Raw genomic sequence first — 16,433 nt, forward strand, 5'->3', positions numbered from 1 at the left:
TGGGCAATACTCACTGCGGAAGAGCTGGTGGGAATAATGCCATTTGGAAAGGACATGGCCCAGGCAGCATGGCAGAACACAAGGAAGGTCTGAACTGTCAGCTCCAGGGTCCTTACAGCGCCAAACGACTCTTGATTTCCTAAAATTAATCTAAGGATATTTTGTAACAGCAATTTGAATAAAGCGACTCACAGGGCACTGTGATTTACTCTCTGCTTAGCTACCGAATCATCCTGTTTGGCCAGCCTTGCTGTCTTCACATTTTTCTTTGTGTTTATCTGTAAGCTTAGCAACCAACCAAACACGGAGTGGAATATCAATATTTAAAAGTAAAACATATTATTAGTTTACTAATTGTTCCACCGAGAGACTGAGTTCGTATGGTTTACATTTTTGTACTTCTTTATGTTTTGTTCATGATATTTGAATGCACAAAAGTTTGGCTTCTCCCCCCCCCCCCCCACCACTATTCACAAGCTTTCAAATACTGGTAAAAACGTCTTTGTTTTAGTTTTAGCTCACATAAGAGATTGTTATGTAAAGTGTTGGTGAATATACAAATGTAAGAACACGAGGACTGTTTTATTAATCAAAAAGTAACAAACATGTAAACAGGACATTTGACAAAACTTAAAGTCCTTCCGTGTAAACAATTTTCTTTTGAACAATTATCAACCTGTGTGTCTTAACACAAAAATGTTTTATGTTCAAAAATCGTGATTTTACTGAAAGCAAATGTTAAACTAAAGGTTTTATTTTATGCCATTTAAAGACTTATAACTGTCATACATTTTTAATCACAGAATTAGTTTTTGTTTTGCTTTGTTTCAGCTAGGGAAGGACTTGAAAGTATTTACTCCAAACCCGTTTTACACATCCCATAAGTATAATTTTTTTTTTTTAAAAAAGAAAGCGATCACGTCTCGTTCCAGGCATGGAAGCGGACTAGGCAAGGGAAAGGTATGAAGCGTGCTGGTGCTGAGCGGCGCTTCTCCCGTCATTCAGAGATCAGAGCTGGCAGGGCCATCAGGATCCTTAGTTTCTACCCTCCTTTTACAGCCAAGAGCCTGCGGCCCGGAGAGCGTGAGTGACCCGTGTCGGGTCCGGAACCCTGCAGAGGCCGGGCCAGCACTGCCAGCTTCACCCTTGCGCGGGCTGCTTTCTCCCTGCGTCCCCTTGGCCTTTCTCGGGTCTTCTGGAAAGACGACGGGAAGATCGCGGCGTCATGAGAAGTGTCCTCCCCTTCCCGACCCGTCTTCTCTCCCTCCTCGACCCCGGCCGCTCCGAGGAGCGCGGGCTCCGGGCCGCGTGATGCAGCCCGAGAAGGGGCCGCGCCGCACGTGGCCCGCCGGCGCCCGGGCTCCGCGCCGCCGCCCAATCGCCGCGGCCGCCTGGCGCTCCGGCCGCGGGGCCACGGGGGCGCAGGGGACACGGGCTCGGGAGCCGCCGCCGCCGCCATGCGCTTCCGCTTCGGGGTGGTGGTGCCGCCCGCCGTGGCGGGGCCCGCGCCCGAGCTGCTGCTGGTGGGCTCGCGGCCCGAGCTGGGGCGCTGGGAGCCGCGCGCGGCCGTGCGCCTGCGGCCGGCGGGGGCGGCGGGGGCGGCGGGCGCGCGGGCGCTGCCCGAGCCGGGCCTGTGGCTGGCGGAGGTGGAGCTGGCGGCCGAGGCGGCGGCGCGGGACGGGGCGGAGCCGGGCCGCGTGGACACGTTCTGGTACAAGTTCCTGAAGAGGGCGCCCGGCGGGGAGCTCTGCTGGGAAGGTACGCCCGGCCCGGGCCCTGCGCGCCCGCCCTCCCGGGTCCCCGGCCCCGGCCCTGCAGAGCCCCGGGCGCCCGGGCTGAGCCTCCGGCCGGCCCCCCGGCTTCCTGCCGAGCTCCCGGCCCTGCGGCCTTTGGCCTCCCACCGCTTGCCCACTTGCCCGCACCCGGCTAATTCCCTGCCCTGCAGGCGTCGCGGCCGCTTTCCTCCGTCCCCTTGTCCCGCCCGCCCCCTCCTCGTCCCCCTGCGCCCGCTCCCGGGGCGCGCGCCTCGGCGCGGCCCGAATCGCTGTGCCCTGGTTTTCCTGTCCCTGTTCCCCAGGACGCGGCCCAGCCGCGAAGCAGCCTGTCGCGAATCCTAGCCGGCAGCGTGCGGTTTCGTGTGTGTGTGTGTGTGTGTGTTCTGTGTGCGTGTGTATGTTTCCTTCTTAGATTCGAGAGTGAACTAATGGAAAGGCGTTGAGTGTTTCCCTTTTGGAATTTTTTTAATCCCAGATATATGACAATTGAGATATGCTCTGATTTCTTAAAGTATAAAAACAGTACATTCTGGTTGTAAAAAAAGAAATCAAATGAATGGACGAGGTAAAACGTGTTTCCTCCACACGCTTTAAACCTGCTGCCCACGGCCCGATATATGTGAGTGTGTATATTTGTCTATTTATCTATCAGACACAGAAATTGTATATGTTCTTCTGTATCTTGCTTTTTCTTGTTTAATAATATGTTGCAGATACCTTTTAGTGTCACTCCATATGGATGTATTTCGTTTTTTAAATGGCACCAAAATATTCTGCATCTACCAGTGAGCATTTAGGTTGTTTTCCGTTTTCCTCTGTTATCAACATTAAGAGCTGAAAGTCCATGTGTAGAGTTATCTTTGAGCATTTGGGAGTGTTGCTGTAGGGTAGATGCTGAGAAGTGAAATTGTTAGGCCAAAGTGTAGCCATATTTTACATTTCCGTCGGGACTGCCAGATTATCCCCTGAAAAGGTTATCCCAGTGAGGACTGCCCCCTCCCCGCGGTGTGTGAATTTCGTCGTCAGCCCTTTCTTTAATGAAATGTGTCAAGTAGAGGATGGGGTGTGTGCGACTCAAGAGTTGTCTAAAGCTGGTGAAATGAATGTCTCTTTAGAAGTTTGACAAAAATGGGCCATTTAGTCTATAATGATGTGGAAACAAAGAATCAGCAAAGAGCACGGGTCTTCTGTAATATGTTTATATATTATCCCTGTTCCTCTTTTCTGTACCCCACTGGGCTTCGTGGTCTGGCAGCGTTTATTGTCCTCCTGTGTTACCAGGCCAGACTGAGAGGCACCTTCATCGCTTTATGCCCTTCTTTACAGAGCACCACTATATTAATAGCATTACAGAATATTTTTCATAAGAAAATAATACCTGGTAATTCTACTCAATAATTAAAATGGTTAAAAACAAAGTGTTCTCGGGGCTGGCCCCGTGGCCGAGTGGTTTAGTCCGCGCGCTCCGCTGCCAGCGACCCAGTGTTTCGTTGGTTCGAATCCTGGGCGCGGACATGGCACTGCTCATCAAACCACGCTGAGGCAGCGTCCCACATGCCACAACTAGAAGGACCCACAACGAAGAATATACAACTATGTACCGGGGGGCTTTGGGGAGAAAAAGGAAAAAAATAAAATCTTTAAAAAAAAAAAAAAAAAAAAAAATTTCCCTTTCTCCAGTCCCTGTCCTTTTAACCATTTTTAGCTTTTCTGATATTCTTCTGAAAGTTCTGAAATAATTTGCTTATATTGCTATTTCTTAATGTATCGACTTTACCTTTTCTGTTTTCAGACTTTTTGAGTTAACATTTAAATTATATATAGCATTTTTTATTGAAATTAGACAGCTGCTGTCTAATCATAAAGTTAACCATCATACTTACTGTGAAATGTGAGGAATTTAGCTCAAGTTCATTATCGCCTCCTCCCTGCTTTTTATATTCTTATTTTGTCATATGTAAGTTATATATATGTAATTGTTGACTTTTATTGTGTAGAAAGTTTGTATTATAATTCTATTGTATAGAGAGTTACTGCTATATACGAGGATAAGAAACATAGCTCACTTACACACTCCTCTTCCACCCCTTACTTTGGTTAATCATGATTTCTACCTTAAGTTTTATGTGATTTATATTCTGTTTTATAATTGTTACTGTGCCTTCTTGTTTAGATTGATAGGGTGATTCTAAGAATTGTAAGTTCACAAAGGGCATTAGGAGAAGTGTCATTGCCAGTGTTTAAGAGCAAGCATTCTGCATCCAGAATGCCTGGCTCCACTAACCAGTGTGTGACCTTGGGCAAGTCCCTTCTTACTGTGCTGTCGTTGAGAGGACTAAACTGGCTAATAAGTCTCAAGGACTTAGAATAGGATGTATATTAAGTGTTAAATAAGTGTTAGTTATTGTTGTTTTTACTATTAGGATTAGGAAATAGTTACTCACTGTGGAACCAAGTAATGTGACTAGACTCATAAGGAAGGAAATATAATTCTGTGACATGGAACTTGTGCCACCAGAAGGAAAGACGCTCTTCTCTTACAGTATAAATCATGTTCAGATTTTACTTAAAATGATGCCGGAGTTTGTTGTCCTTCGTATTTGAGTGGTAATGTTCTTCTACAACTTGTTTGAAAATTTCTAGTCAATTTTTTTGGACAGAAGCAGCACACTGAGCCTCAGCATTTCCTGGCTTGGTTGCACTAGTTGATGAATGCAAATTCCTCCCTTTTTGAAACATTTTTTTCCTTGAAGAATTGAGACTTATTTTTTTAATTGAATTCCTGTGTTAGTTGCATTGTTTTGGAATCCGTGTTCCCCTCTCTTGAATATCTTAATCATTTTGTTGGATTATATTCTCAAATAATTTTGAAGAAATAGTAAATAGGAGATAAAATATCTGAGTTATTAAATGCCTGAAAATGTCTTTTTGTCCTCACACTTGATTGCTTGTTTGGTAGAATATTCCAGTCTCAAAATAATCTTCCCTTGGGGCCGGCACCGTGGCCGAGTGGTTAATTTCTCACGCTCCGCTGCGGCGGCCCAGGGTTCGGATCCTGGGCGCAGACATGGTGCCGCTCATCAGGCCAGGTTGAGATGGTGTCCCACATCCCACAACTAGAAGGACACGCAACTAAGATATACAACTGTGTACGGGGGGCGGTTGGGGAGATAAAGCAAAAAAAAAAAAAAGATTGGCAACAGTTGTTAGCCCAGGTGCCAATCTTTAAAAAAAAAAAAAAATCTTCCCTTGGAAGGCTCTGCTGTGGTACCTTCTGGCGCCCATTGTAGTTCATAATTCTGATGTAAAACTAAGCCCCTTGCTTTGTAGGCAATCTGTTTGTTTTTTGGCTTGTTTCCTCTCTCTTTTGAAACTTTTAAACTCTTCCTTTATGTTACTTTACCAGGACGTATCTGAATCTTTCTTGTTCGTGTCACTTGACAACTGGTTGGCTCTTTCAATTCCAGGAATTCTTTCTTTCAACTCAAGGAAGTTTTCAATTATTTCCTTATTTCCTCCTTTCTGTTTTCTCTTACTTTCCTCTGAAATGTCTGTTAGCCACATATTGTACCTTCTGCTTATATATGAGCATGTCTTAACTTTTCTCTGGTATTTACCATCTTTTGTGTTTGCATGGATTTCCCTGACTCCGTTTCCGAGATCACTATTTGTTTTTTGTTTTTGTTGAGGAAGATTAGCCCGGAGCTAGCATCTGTTGCCAATCTTCCTCTTTTTTTTGCTTGAGGAAGATTAGCCCTGATCTAACATCTGTGCCAGTCTTCCTCCACTTTACATGTGGCTCGCCACCACAGCATGGCTGAATGGGTAGTGTAGATCCATGCCTGGGATCCGAACCTGTGAACCCCGGCGCCGAAGCGGAGTGGTCTGAACTTAACCACTGTGCCACAGGGACCTGCCCTCACTATTTGGTTTTTAAGACTAGCATTCCATCATTTAGTCCTCAGACTGGATTTTTCATTTTTGGAAGTCATATTTTTAATCTCCCACATTTTTCTGTTATTCTCTGATCTTTTTTTCTTTTCTTTTTTTTCCGGAGCTGCTTGTCCTTCTTGTATGGATACAATTTATACCTGAATCTTCCTGAGGACATTACAGTAGAATTGATTAAAGGTTGTTTTTGTCTTGCATTAACTTTTATTTCTCTGTGGTCAGTTGTTTTTTTTATGCTATAGGTTTTCCTCCAGTATCTGGTAATCCTTGGATGACCATTCATTTTTATGAATAAAGGACATGTTGACAAGTATAGGCCGCTCTGCTGGTTTCCCGCTGAAGTTGCTCGTGTTTATTCAAAATCGCCTCTAAATGAGTGGATGCTCATGGGATGATACTGGGTAATTGGGCAAATTTTGTGGCAGGGAAAGTTTCCCTCCTTAGAGGGTGTGGCTGGGGAGCCAGCAGGTCCTTCTCATTAGCAAAGTAAGAAAAAAAGAAGTTACTATGGGGAGAGACGTTTTAGTATATTTTACTCCTGAATGGAGTTGCCTTTTCCTTTTGCCTTCAGGTCTGTTGAGTGGGTCGTAGACATCTCCCCATCTGTTCCGCCTAGACCTCTAGCCACTGTGCCCACAATCGGGCCCTTTGCAGGAACCGTTTCCCTGCCAGGTCCAGAGCCCACGTGCTTCACTTTGGGTGGCGCTGCGGTGGGAGGCGGCGGTGCGAAACCTTTCTTCAGCTCTTCTCCAGTGTGGCGTCTGTTTATGTGAGGTCTCCTCTTCCATGTTGCTTTTTTAGGTGTCTTCCCTTAACTGTGTAACTTCTTGTTCTTTCTCATAGCAACTGTTCCTTTCTTCATACCTCTCATTGCAATTTAAACTCACATTAGTCCTATTATTGTCTTGGACTCCTTGGTTGCAAGTAATAGAAACTGAGTGTGAACCAGCCTAAAATAAGAAACTTATTAACTCATGAAACCAAACTAAAAGAAGCCTGGGGTCCAGCCTCTCTCCTCCCTGGCTCTCCAGCTCTCTCTCTCTCTCTTCCCCTCCCGTTTGCATTACTCAGGTATTGGCTTCATTCTCTCAAGCCAACTGACACTACCAAGTTAGATTTCCTTACAGGGAGCTCCAGGCTTACGTACTTAAAGCCAGAGAAGAAAAAAATTCTTCCCTCAGCTCTAGTTAGAAAAATCTGAGGGAAGGACTGGAATTCACCTTGCTTGAACCAGGCGCTCTTGCCAAGGAGGTGGGAGTACAATGAGGAGCATTTCCAACAGCAAACACTCCTTGGAGTAGGGAAGCAGCACTTCCCCCAAAAGTGTGTCCTGTTTTGGGCACAGTTTGGAACGCAGTGGGCTGCAAGTTAACAAAAAGCACAGTAATTAGTTGCTTCAACAAATAAAGGTTAATGTTTTCTGCTATAAAAAGTTCATTCATAGGTAGGCGGTAGTGGTAATGGCCCACAGCTCACCGATGGCAGGTGAGGGGTCATTGCATTTCCTTGACTTTTCCCTCAAAGCAACAGCTGTTGCTCTAGTTGTCACATCTGCATTCAAAGGAATAAGGGAGGAGAGAGGAGGGTGGAAGCGTCAGCCGTGAGTAGCCCCTTTTGTCTAGAAAGCCATAACTTCACTAGAATACTCTGCCCTGGCCCCCGCCCCACCCTCCCCCAGGACACTCTCTTCTTTTCATGTTTAGAGTCGGACAGGACTGTCATGCTGGACTCTTTACTGCAGAAGGGACTGGAAAGCACTTTCTTTAGCCCAGAACATTGCTGCCCTGGAGAGGATTAAGACTCTGATTACCAAGAATAGGTAGGCAGTTAACAATGTCTGCTACATTTTAAACAAAAGATATCAACTACAATATTTATCTGTTTACTGTTTGCCTTCTCACTAGACTGGGGGCTCTATAAGGGTACGGACTGTGTCTGTTTTGTTCAGTCTTTTGTGTTCTGCAATTGTAGTTGGCACATAGTACCTGCTCAATAAACATTGGTTGACTGACTGGAGCTCAGAACAGAAAGAGGTGAAAGTTTTCTTAAGTGTTTATCACGTGCTAATTATTTCTTAGGTGCTTTCGGTTAAATTCCCTTTGTCCTCACCAACAACACTGTCAGGAGGAAGATATTCATTTCTGTTACACAAATGAGGAGATTGAGGCTTTCTGGAGGGTCTCATTTGCTATTAATCCCATCCAGTGAAATGTTCTTTTCAGATACTATATTTTTCTTCTCTGGAAGTTCTATTCAATGCTCTTTTGCATATTTTCCTTGTGTTATTATTTAGTTTAATTTTTTTTTAATCTTGACCACACTGAACATATGGTTAAGAGGCCTTGTCTCTAGTTCCCTTCTGTTATATTGACTAATTTTCCTGTTGATTATGAATAATATTTCTCTGCTTCTTTCTTGGCTTTTTTTCCTAACATAGCTGAGTTTGTGGATTTTATTTTTACATATATTGGATCATATTGCATGTATTTAAAAAATAAAGTATTTGGAATAGTTTTAGATGTACAGAAAAGTCGCAAAAATAGTATGGAACATTCCCATATACGCCACACCCAGTTTCTTCTATTGTTAACGTTTCATATTAGTGTAGTATGCTTGTCAAAATTAATTAGCCAATGTTGGTACATTATTATTAACTAGGGTCCATTCTTCATTTGGATTTCACTTTTTCTTTCCTTTTTTTTTTTTTTTTTTTTTTTTTTACTTACTATACCTTTGCTCTTCCAGGATCCTATCCACAAAACCAAATTACATTTGGTCATCAGGGCTGTAATGGTTTCTTGGACTTTCTTGTTTCGGAGATGACTTTGATAGTTTTGAGGAATACTCATTAAGTATTTTGTAGAAATTTCCTCAATTGGGATTTTTATGGCATTTTTCTCATGATTAGACTTTTGGGAAGAAGACCTTGCAGATAAAGTGCCTTTCTTACCGCATCATATCAAGGGTACATGTTATCAACATGACTTACCACTGTTAATATTGACCTGGGTCACCTGGCTGAGGTCATGTTCGTTAGTTTTCTCCCCTGTAAAGTTACTCTTTGTCCCTCCCTTTCCGTACTGTCAATCGAGAAAAAAGTCACTACAATTTAAACAGCAGATATTTATTTGGGCAATTATAACTGCAACTTGGGAGACTCAGAAACAGGCAGAAACCAGAAATGTGCTCCGAGGAAGACAAAGGGGGTAAGGGTTTGTGAAAACAGGAAGAGATAAATTATACAGGTTGTTTTGCAGAATTCGTGATTGGCGCTGGCAACAACTTTTACTTCTTGGCTGTACATGATTGGTTGCTAAGGCCATCTCTAAGGCAAAAACTTCTTATCTATGGGAGTAGGGCGTATTTCTTCAAAGAAGGTCAAGCCAACAGTGAAGTGCAGTTCCAAAGTTACATTCCATCTGGGTAGAAACGTGGTGTGCGTGCATAAGCCCCATTTCCTTAATGGCCTCCCAGCTCCATTTTAGAAGCCTTGACATACGCTACTCCATTTTGTTATCACTGTCTACAATACTGTATTCTTTGGAAAGAAGTCATATACAACCCACATTTTAGGAGTGGGGAGTTCCACCTTCTTGAGGATGGGGTGTCTCCATAAATTATTTGGAATTTGTCTGCGTGGGGGATTTGTGTTTTCTCCACTTATTTATTTATTTGATCACTTTTTAATTTCAGTATGGATTCATGAGGCAGCCCTGGTGGTCTAGTGGTTAAGATTCTCAGGTTCATTTCCTGGTCAGGGAACCACACCACCTGTCCGTCGGTTGTTATACTGTGGTGGCTGTGTGTTGCTTTGATGCTGAAAGCTATGCCATGAGTGTTTCAGATATTAGCAGGCTCACCCATGGTTGACAGGTTTCAGCAGAGCTTCCAGACTAAGACAGACTAGGAAGAAGGACCTGGCCACCCACTTCTGGAAAAATTGGCCATGAAAACCCTATAAATAGCAGTGGAGCATTGCTTGTACAGCGCTGGAAGGGGAGGGGGTTGCGCAAAAAGACCAGGCTGGGTTCCACTCTGCTGTGCACAGGGTCGCTAGGAGTCGGGATCAATGGGATGGCACTAACAACAACCAATGGATTCATGGATATTTATTTTATACTGTGAGTTATCTCTTAGTAATTTACATTATTTTTTTATTGAGGTATAATTGACATAACTATATTAGTTTCAGGTGTACAACATAATGATTCAGTATTTTTGTATATTGCAAAATGATCCCCACAAGTCTAGTTAACATCCATCACCATATATAGTTACAATTTTTTTTTCTTGTGGTGAGAACTTTTAAATCTCTTCTCTTAGCAGCTTTCAAATGTGCAATACAGTATTATTAACTACAGTCACCATGCTATACATTACATCCCCAGGACTTATTTATTTTTTAGTTGGAACTTTGTACCTTTTGACCCCTGTCAACCATTTTGCCCACCCCAACCCCCCACCTCTGACATTTTATTTATTTTCTTGCTCAATTTGATCCAGATTTGCCCATTGAGAGCTCTTTCTGTGGCTCCAGTGTCTCTTTGAGATGCCCTCGTTATTGTGTGTGTGCTTTGTTTGTTACGAGCACTTCCTTAGTTTCTGGCACTACAAGGTACTCCAGGCTCATCTTTTGTGTTTCCTGTCCACACACTGAAATCAGCCATTTCTCCAAGGAGCTCCAGTGTGTTTTATTGTAGAATGATTAGAAACCAACATCTGGGCGCTGAGTATGCTCCTTGCTTCTGAGATATTATTGCTTGTAAGCCTTCTGAGCTGACAGAAGAAAGAAATGTGTGTGTATTTTAATTAACCTGTGTATATACTGTAGGGGAGGAAGACATTTCCTCTACCCTCTCTGGCTTTGTCTGGCCCGAGAATGAATTAAATTCACATGAGACAGAACAGCGGGAGAAAATTACACAAAGCTTTATAACATGTATACATGGGAGAGGCTCAGGCAAGCTGAGCAACTCACCAAAATGGCTGAAACCACCACCTTAAATATCATATCCAGCTAAAGACAAAGGAGGATGTTGGGGCAGGGGGGAGTCAGTTACAGGAGGTTACCAGACAAGCACAATAAACAAATGCAGATTTAAGTCCTTGCCTTCCCCATTGATTAAGAGTTTCTAGAGATAAGATCATCCCCCCTTCTTCCTGGTACAGAGAGGGAGATGTCTTTACAGATGGAGATTTCCTTTACAATGTGAATGTCTCTTACAAAGGGTAAGTAAATTCTACTTTTCAGTTGCTTTCCTGTCTGCAAAGTAACCAGCCCCAAATAATCATCATGCCAAAGAGACATATGTTAGGGTGGCCAATTTAAGTCCCCCACAATACACAGGGAATGGATACACTCTTTGTAATATAAAGTTCTGTTGGTTTTGACAAATGCACTGTCTCAATATTCTACCATTATAATATCACATAGTATAGTTTCACTTCCCTAAAAATTCTCTTGTCTTTTGTCTATTCAGCCTTCCCCCATCCTCATACCTCTAGTAGCCACTGTTCTGTTTACGTTATCTGTAGTTTTGCTTTTTCCAGAATGTCATAGAATTAGAATCATACAGTGTATATAGCCTTTTCAGACTGGCTTCTTTCACTTAGTAATATGTATTTAAGATCTACCCATGTCTTTTTGGGGCTTGTTAGATCATATCTTTTTATTGATGAATAAAATTCCTTTATATGGACGCACCACAGTTTATTTGTCCCTTCTCCTATTGAAGGACATTTTGGTTGCTTCCAGTTTTTGGTGATTACAAATAAAGCTGCTATAAACATTGATGTGCAAGATTTTATGTAAACCTGAAGTTTTCAGATCAGTTGGGTAGATACCTAGGAGTGAGTTTGCTGGGTCATATGATTAGGGCTGTGTTTAGCTTTGTAAGAAACTGCCAAACCATCTTCCAGAGTGGCCATAGCAGTTTTCAGTCCCACCAGCAATGAACGAGAGTCCCTGTTGCTCCACGTTCTCGTCAGCTATTGGTTTTGTTTTTTTTTTTTGCATTTTAACCATCCTAATAGATGTGAGGTGATATCTCATTGTTTTAATTTGCAATTCCCTAGTAATGAATGATGTTGAGCATCTTTTCATATGTTTATTTGCCATCTGTATGTGTTCTTTAATTGGGTGCCTGCTCAGATCTTTTCTCCATTTTTTAGTTGGGTTGTTTGTGTTGGGGAAGTGGGAGAATTCCCCCCTGCTTTTCCGTAAGGTTCTTATGGCTGGTCAAATAATCAAGGAGGCAGGTTGGCAGGAGAAAAATCAAACAAAGTTTAATAGCGTGTATACATGGGAGAAACCCAGGAGAAACGGAATAACTCAGCCATCTGGCGGAGGCTGCCTGTTTACGTATCGTCAGCTACAAACAAGGAAGGCGTTGGGGATAGTGATTTGGGGCTTCAAAGGGGAGGAAGACAATTTACATAGAGATGGAATGCAAATGTTTGTTAAACAGGTTTTGCTGGGCCAAAAAAATGGGTTTGTTGGTGTCCTTTTACTTTTATCACACCTATTTTACATCATACTATGGCTGTCATATGGTATGGGCTCTGTCTGGAAACAGGCCTTCCATGGTAAAGTCCTTTAGGTAGTTTGGGAGGGAAGGTCAGATGCTCTTCCTGAGTCTTTTGAGCCTTTGTTGTCTTCAGCTTGAAATAATCCACATACCAGAGTGGCACATCTTGGGGCGGCCTGCCCTGAACCCCATCGTTTGTTTCCTTATTGCTGATTTTTAAGAGTTCTTTGTATATTTTGGATACAAGTTCTTAAGAGAGATATGATTTGCAAATATTTTCTCCCAGTCTGTGGCTTGTCTTTTCATTCTCTTAACAATGTCTTTCATGACGTAAAACTTTTAATTTTAATACAATCCAACTTATTTTTTTCTTTCATGGATTGTGTTTTTGGTTTTGAATAAAAAAAACTTACCCCCAAATCCAAGGTCATGTAGTTTTTCTCCTATGTCATCTTCTAGAAGTTTTATTGTTTTGCATTTTACATGTAGGTCTATAATCCATTTCTTTTTTTTGAGGAAGATTAGCCCTGAGCTAATATCTGCTGCCAATCCTCTTTTTTGCTGAGGAAGACTGGCCCTGAGCTAACATCCATGCTCATCTTCCTCCACTTTATATGTGGGACGCCTACCACAGCATGGCTTGCCAAGTGGTGCCCTGTCCGCACGTGGGATCCGAACCGGTGAACCCCTGGCTGCTGAAGCGGAACGTGTGAACTTAACCACTGCGCCACTGGGCTGACCCCAATATAATCCATTTTTGTGTTAATTTTATGTATGGTATAAAATCTGTGTCTAGGTTCTTTTTTTTTGTTTTGCATATGGGCATCTAATTGCCTATGGGTACCATTTTTTGAAAATACTATCCTTTTTAGAATCACTTTTATCAAAACTCAGTTGACTATATTGTGTGGGTCTATTTCTGGGCTCTCTTTGCTTCTATATGTGTCTGTTCTTTCACCAATATCACCCTGTGTAGATGACTGCAGCTTTATGCTAATCTAGACATGATGTAGTGTGAGCCCTCCAGCTTCGTTCTTCTTCAGTATTGTGTTGGCTCTTCTTAGTTTTTTGCCTTTTCATATACATGTTAGCATCAATTTATTGATATCTACAAAATGGCTTTTTGTGATTTTGATTGGGATTGCATTGAATCTATAGATCAAGTTCAGAAGAACTGACATCTTAACAATATTGGGTCTGTCACTCTATGAACATGGAATATATCTCCATTTAATTGTCTTCTGTTATTTCTTTCATTAGTGTTTTGTAATTCATTATTTCATTCATTACTGTTTTGTAATATCCAGATCGTGTTTATGCTTTGTTAGATTTATACATGAGGGTTTCTTTTGGATGCTATTTTAAATGGTATATTTAAAAACTTTTCAGTTGTGGATTTCAGTTGTTCATTGCTGGTATATAGGAAAGAAATTTACTTTTACATCTATTGATTTTTATTTGGCTGCTGGACATTGTAGTTTTACATTGTTTCAAAGAGTTTGGAATTTTTTCTGGTGGATAAGTTATTTGTGGATTAGCTTGTTCTTTGGGAGGTTTATCTTTATGAGGGCGCGTCTACAGTAGCTTTTACTATAGGGCTAGTTTAGCCACAGTCCTAAGCTATGACCCTTCTAGGTTCTCTGCTGAGGCCCCATGCATTAAAACAAGATGTCCTCGCTCTGTCTGGTGGAAACGCAAATGTTTCCCAGTTCTGTGTGAACTCTGCCAATTCTTTGGCTTACAATTTTCAGAAATTCTTCTTTTCTTGCCATTTGCTTTTTTTTTTTTTTTTTTGGCTCTACCAAATTCCACCCTATGCATCCACAGATTGGTGTGAAGCCAAAGAATGTGAAAGACCTTTATGCAGATTTATGGGCCTCTTTCTCTGCATGGCTTTCTCATCTCTGGAATTTGGCCCTACATATTCTAGTCACTTTGTTCTCCCCAAATTTAGATTTCTGTTTCCTCAACCAGTGAGACCATTGGGTTCTGTTTGGGATCCCCTCCCTGTGTCATGGTTCAGAGTCCCTCTGCAGGCAGAAATCCATGACATTCATATTGCCAACTTGTTTGTTTTCCTTCTCTCAGAGATTATAGTCCTGTGCTGCCTTTTGTTCAACATCTAAATGCAGTTGTTTCATTTATTTTACCATTTTTCTGGATGTTGCTTTTATAGGCAGAAGTTTCTGACTGATTTTTTAAAAGTTTGCAGATAGATACTTTTTCAGCATGTTCTTAAACATTTTGCAAAACAATAATTCCTGATTTTGCTTAACTGATTTCTAATATTTTTGTGCGTAAGTGTATAAATGTATATAAATGTGTATATATGTGCATATGTATAGACATACATATGTATACAAATCAACAGGCAACTTTATGTTTTTAAGATAATGTATTAGTTTGCTAGGGCTGCCTTAACAAAGTACCGTAGATTGGATGGCTTAAACAACAAAAATTTATTGTCTCACAGTTCTGGACGCTGGAAGTCCAAAATCAGAATGTCTGCAGGATTGGTGCTTCTGAGAGCTGTGAGGGAAGGATGTGTTCTAAGCCTCTCTCCTTGGCCTGTAGATGGCTGTCTTCTCCCTGTGTCTTCACATCCTCTTTTCTGTATGTGTCTCTCTGTCCAAATTTCCTCTTTTTATGAGAACATCAGTCATATTGGAGTAGAACCCACCTCAATGACCTCATTTTAACTTGATTACCACTGTAAAGACACTCTCTCCAAATAAGGTCACATTCTGAAGAACTAGGATTGGTACTTCAACATATGAATTTTTGGGGACACAGTTCAACCAATAACAGATGGTAAATTTTTCCAAATATTTATTTCATCGATCAAATTGTTCTTAACATCCTAAATTATTAAAGAAGGCTATCAGTTGTCTTTGGGTAGAAACACTTGCCCTTTAGCTACTTGACCATTATTCTGTATTCTAGGTAAAATGCATCTATTTGGAAGGCAGTATGAAGGAACACCATAGAACAATGGAAAGAAACAGTGTTTAGAAAAGGATAAACCCAGATTAGACTCCGGATTCTGCCACAGGCTTGTCATATAACCTTACATAAATTAATTAACCCTGTGACTTTCTTTCTTCTTTTCTAAAAGGGATGATTAACAACCACACTAGAGTTGTTGTGAGAACTAGTTTATAAAGTATCCAGAACAAAGTAGTAGCTATATCTTTAAGATAGCCCACAGTTTATGGCAGCTGAATTACCCCTGCCTTTCCATTTTTACTAAGATAAAATTTGTTGATCTTAAAGACAATTTGTGTTCATAGAGGCAACAGTTGTGTGTAATATTGGACTACTCCATACACTAACCCCAAACTATACCAATATTGCCAATATATTCTAGACCATGCTACAACCTCCCAATAATTACCTGCATTACCTATTTCTACCTGTGCTTCTACTCTGACACTGCTATGCCTTGGTGAAGACTGGGTGTGAGTGGAGGAAAGATGGACACATACTGCATAAGGGATACCATCCACATGCCAGCCAAGTTTTGTGAATGCAGTGCACTCAGTTTTAATTGGATAAACTTTGAGAAGAAGAAAGGTCTCCTAAATATGACCTTTGTCCTTTCTTTCATCCATTATAAGGTGGAAGTCTTTCAAGAACGTAGCTATGCTTACTACACTCAAAGGAACATCAAAGGAGTTATTAAAAATGGAATATAGGGGCCGGCCCGGTGGCATAGTGGTTAAGTTCGCACGTTCCACTTGTTGGTGGCCTGGGGTTCGCCCAGTTCAGATCCCAGGTGCGGACATGGCACGGCTTGGCAAAAAGCCATGCTGTGGTAAGCATCTCACATATAAAGTAGAGGAAGATGGGCATGGATGTTAGCTCAGGGCCAGTCTTTCTCAGCAAAAAGAGGAGGATTGGCAGTATTAGCTCAGGGCTAATCTTCCTCAGAAAAAAAGGAATATAAACAGAGGGACCTGGTAGTTCCGTGAGGATAGCTTAAATGAGATAGTTATGAATGACAAGTATAAGGACAACTTTGAAGAGTGATATAGGACATGTCAAGAAAGAAATGTTCATTTGCCAATAGTTTAGTACTGTTGAGTGAAAAATTCTACTAACTAAAAATTATGATAAATGAAATTTTACTGTTTCTTGATCTGCTGAAATCATCCTAGAAAACCTGTGTCCATGATGAACC

General features: G+C 41.8%; 1 protein-coding gene across 6 annotated transcripts in view; it reads left to right on the forward strand.

The window, feature by feature from the left end:
* The first annotated feature begins 895 nt into the window (after positions 1-895).
* Positions 896-16,433, forward strand: part of EPM2A (EPM2A glucan phosphatase, laforin) — an 85,721-nt gene continuing 70,183 nt past the window's right edge. Inside the window, exon 1 of one of the 6 annotated variants that reach the window (XM_070602728.1) lies at positions 896-960. Coding sequence is in view for 4 of the 6 variants with exons in the window: in XM_070602726.1 (XP_070458827.1) it covers positions 1,458-1,758 (301 nt within the window). In the remaining 2 variants the exon portion in view is untranslated. The other 5 variants (XM_070602724.1, XM_070602726.1, XM_070602732.1 and 2 more) reach the window with 5 other exon arrangements.

The sequence above is a fragment of the Equus przewalskii genome, chromosome 32 (assembly GCF_037783145.1).
Source record: "Equus przewalskii isolate Varuska chromosome 32, EquPr2, whole genome shotgun sequence".
NCBI lineage: Eukaryota > Metazoa > Chordata > Mammalia > Perissodactyla > Equidae > Equus > Equus przewalskii.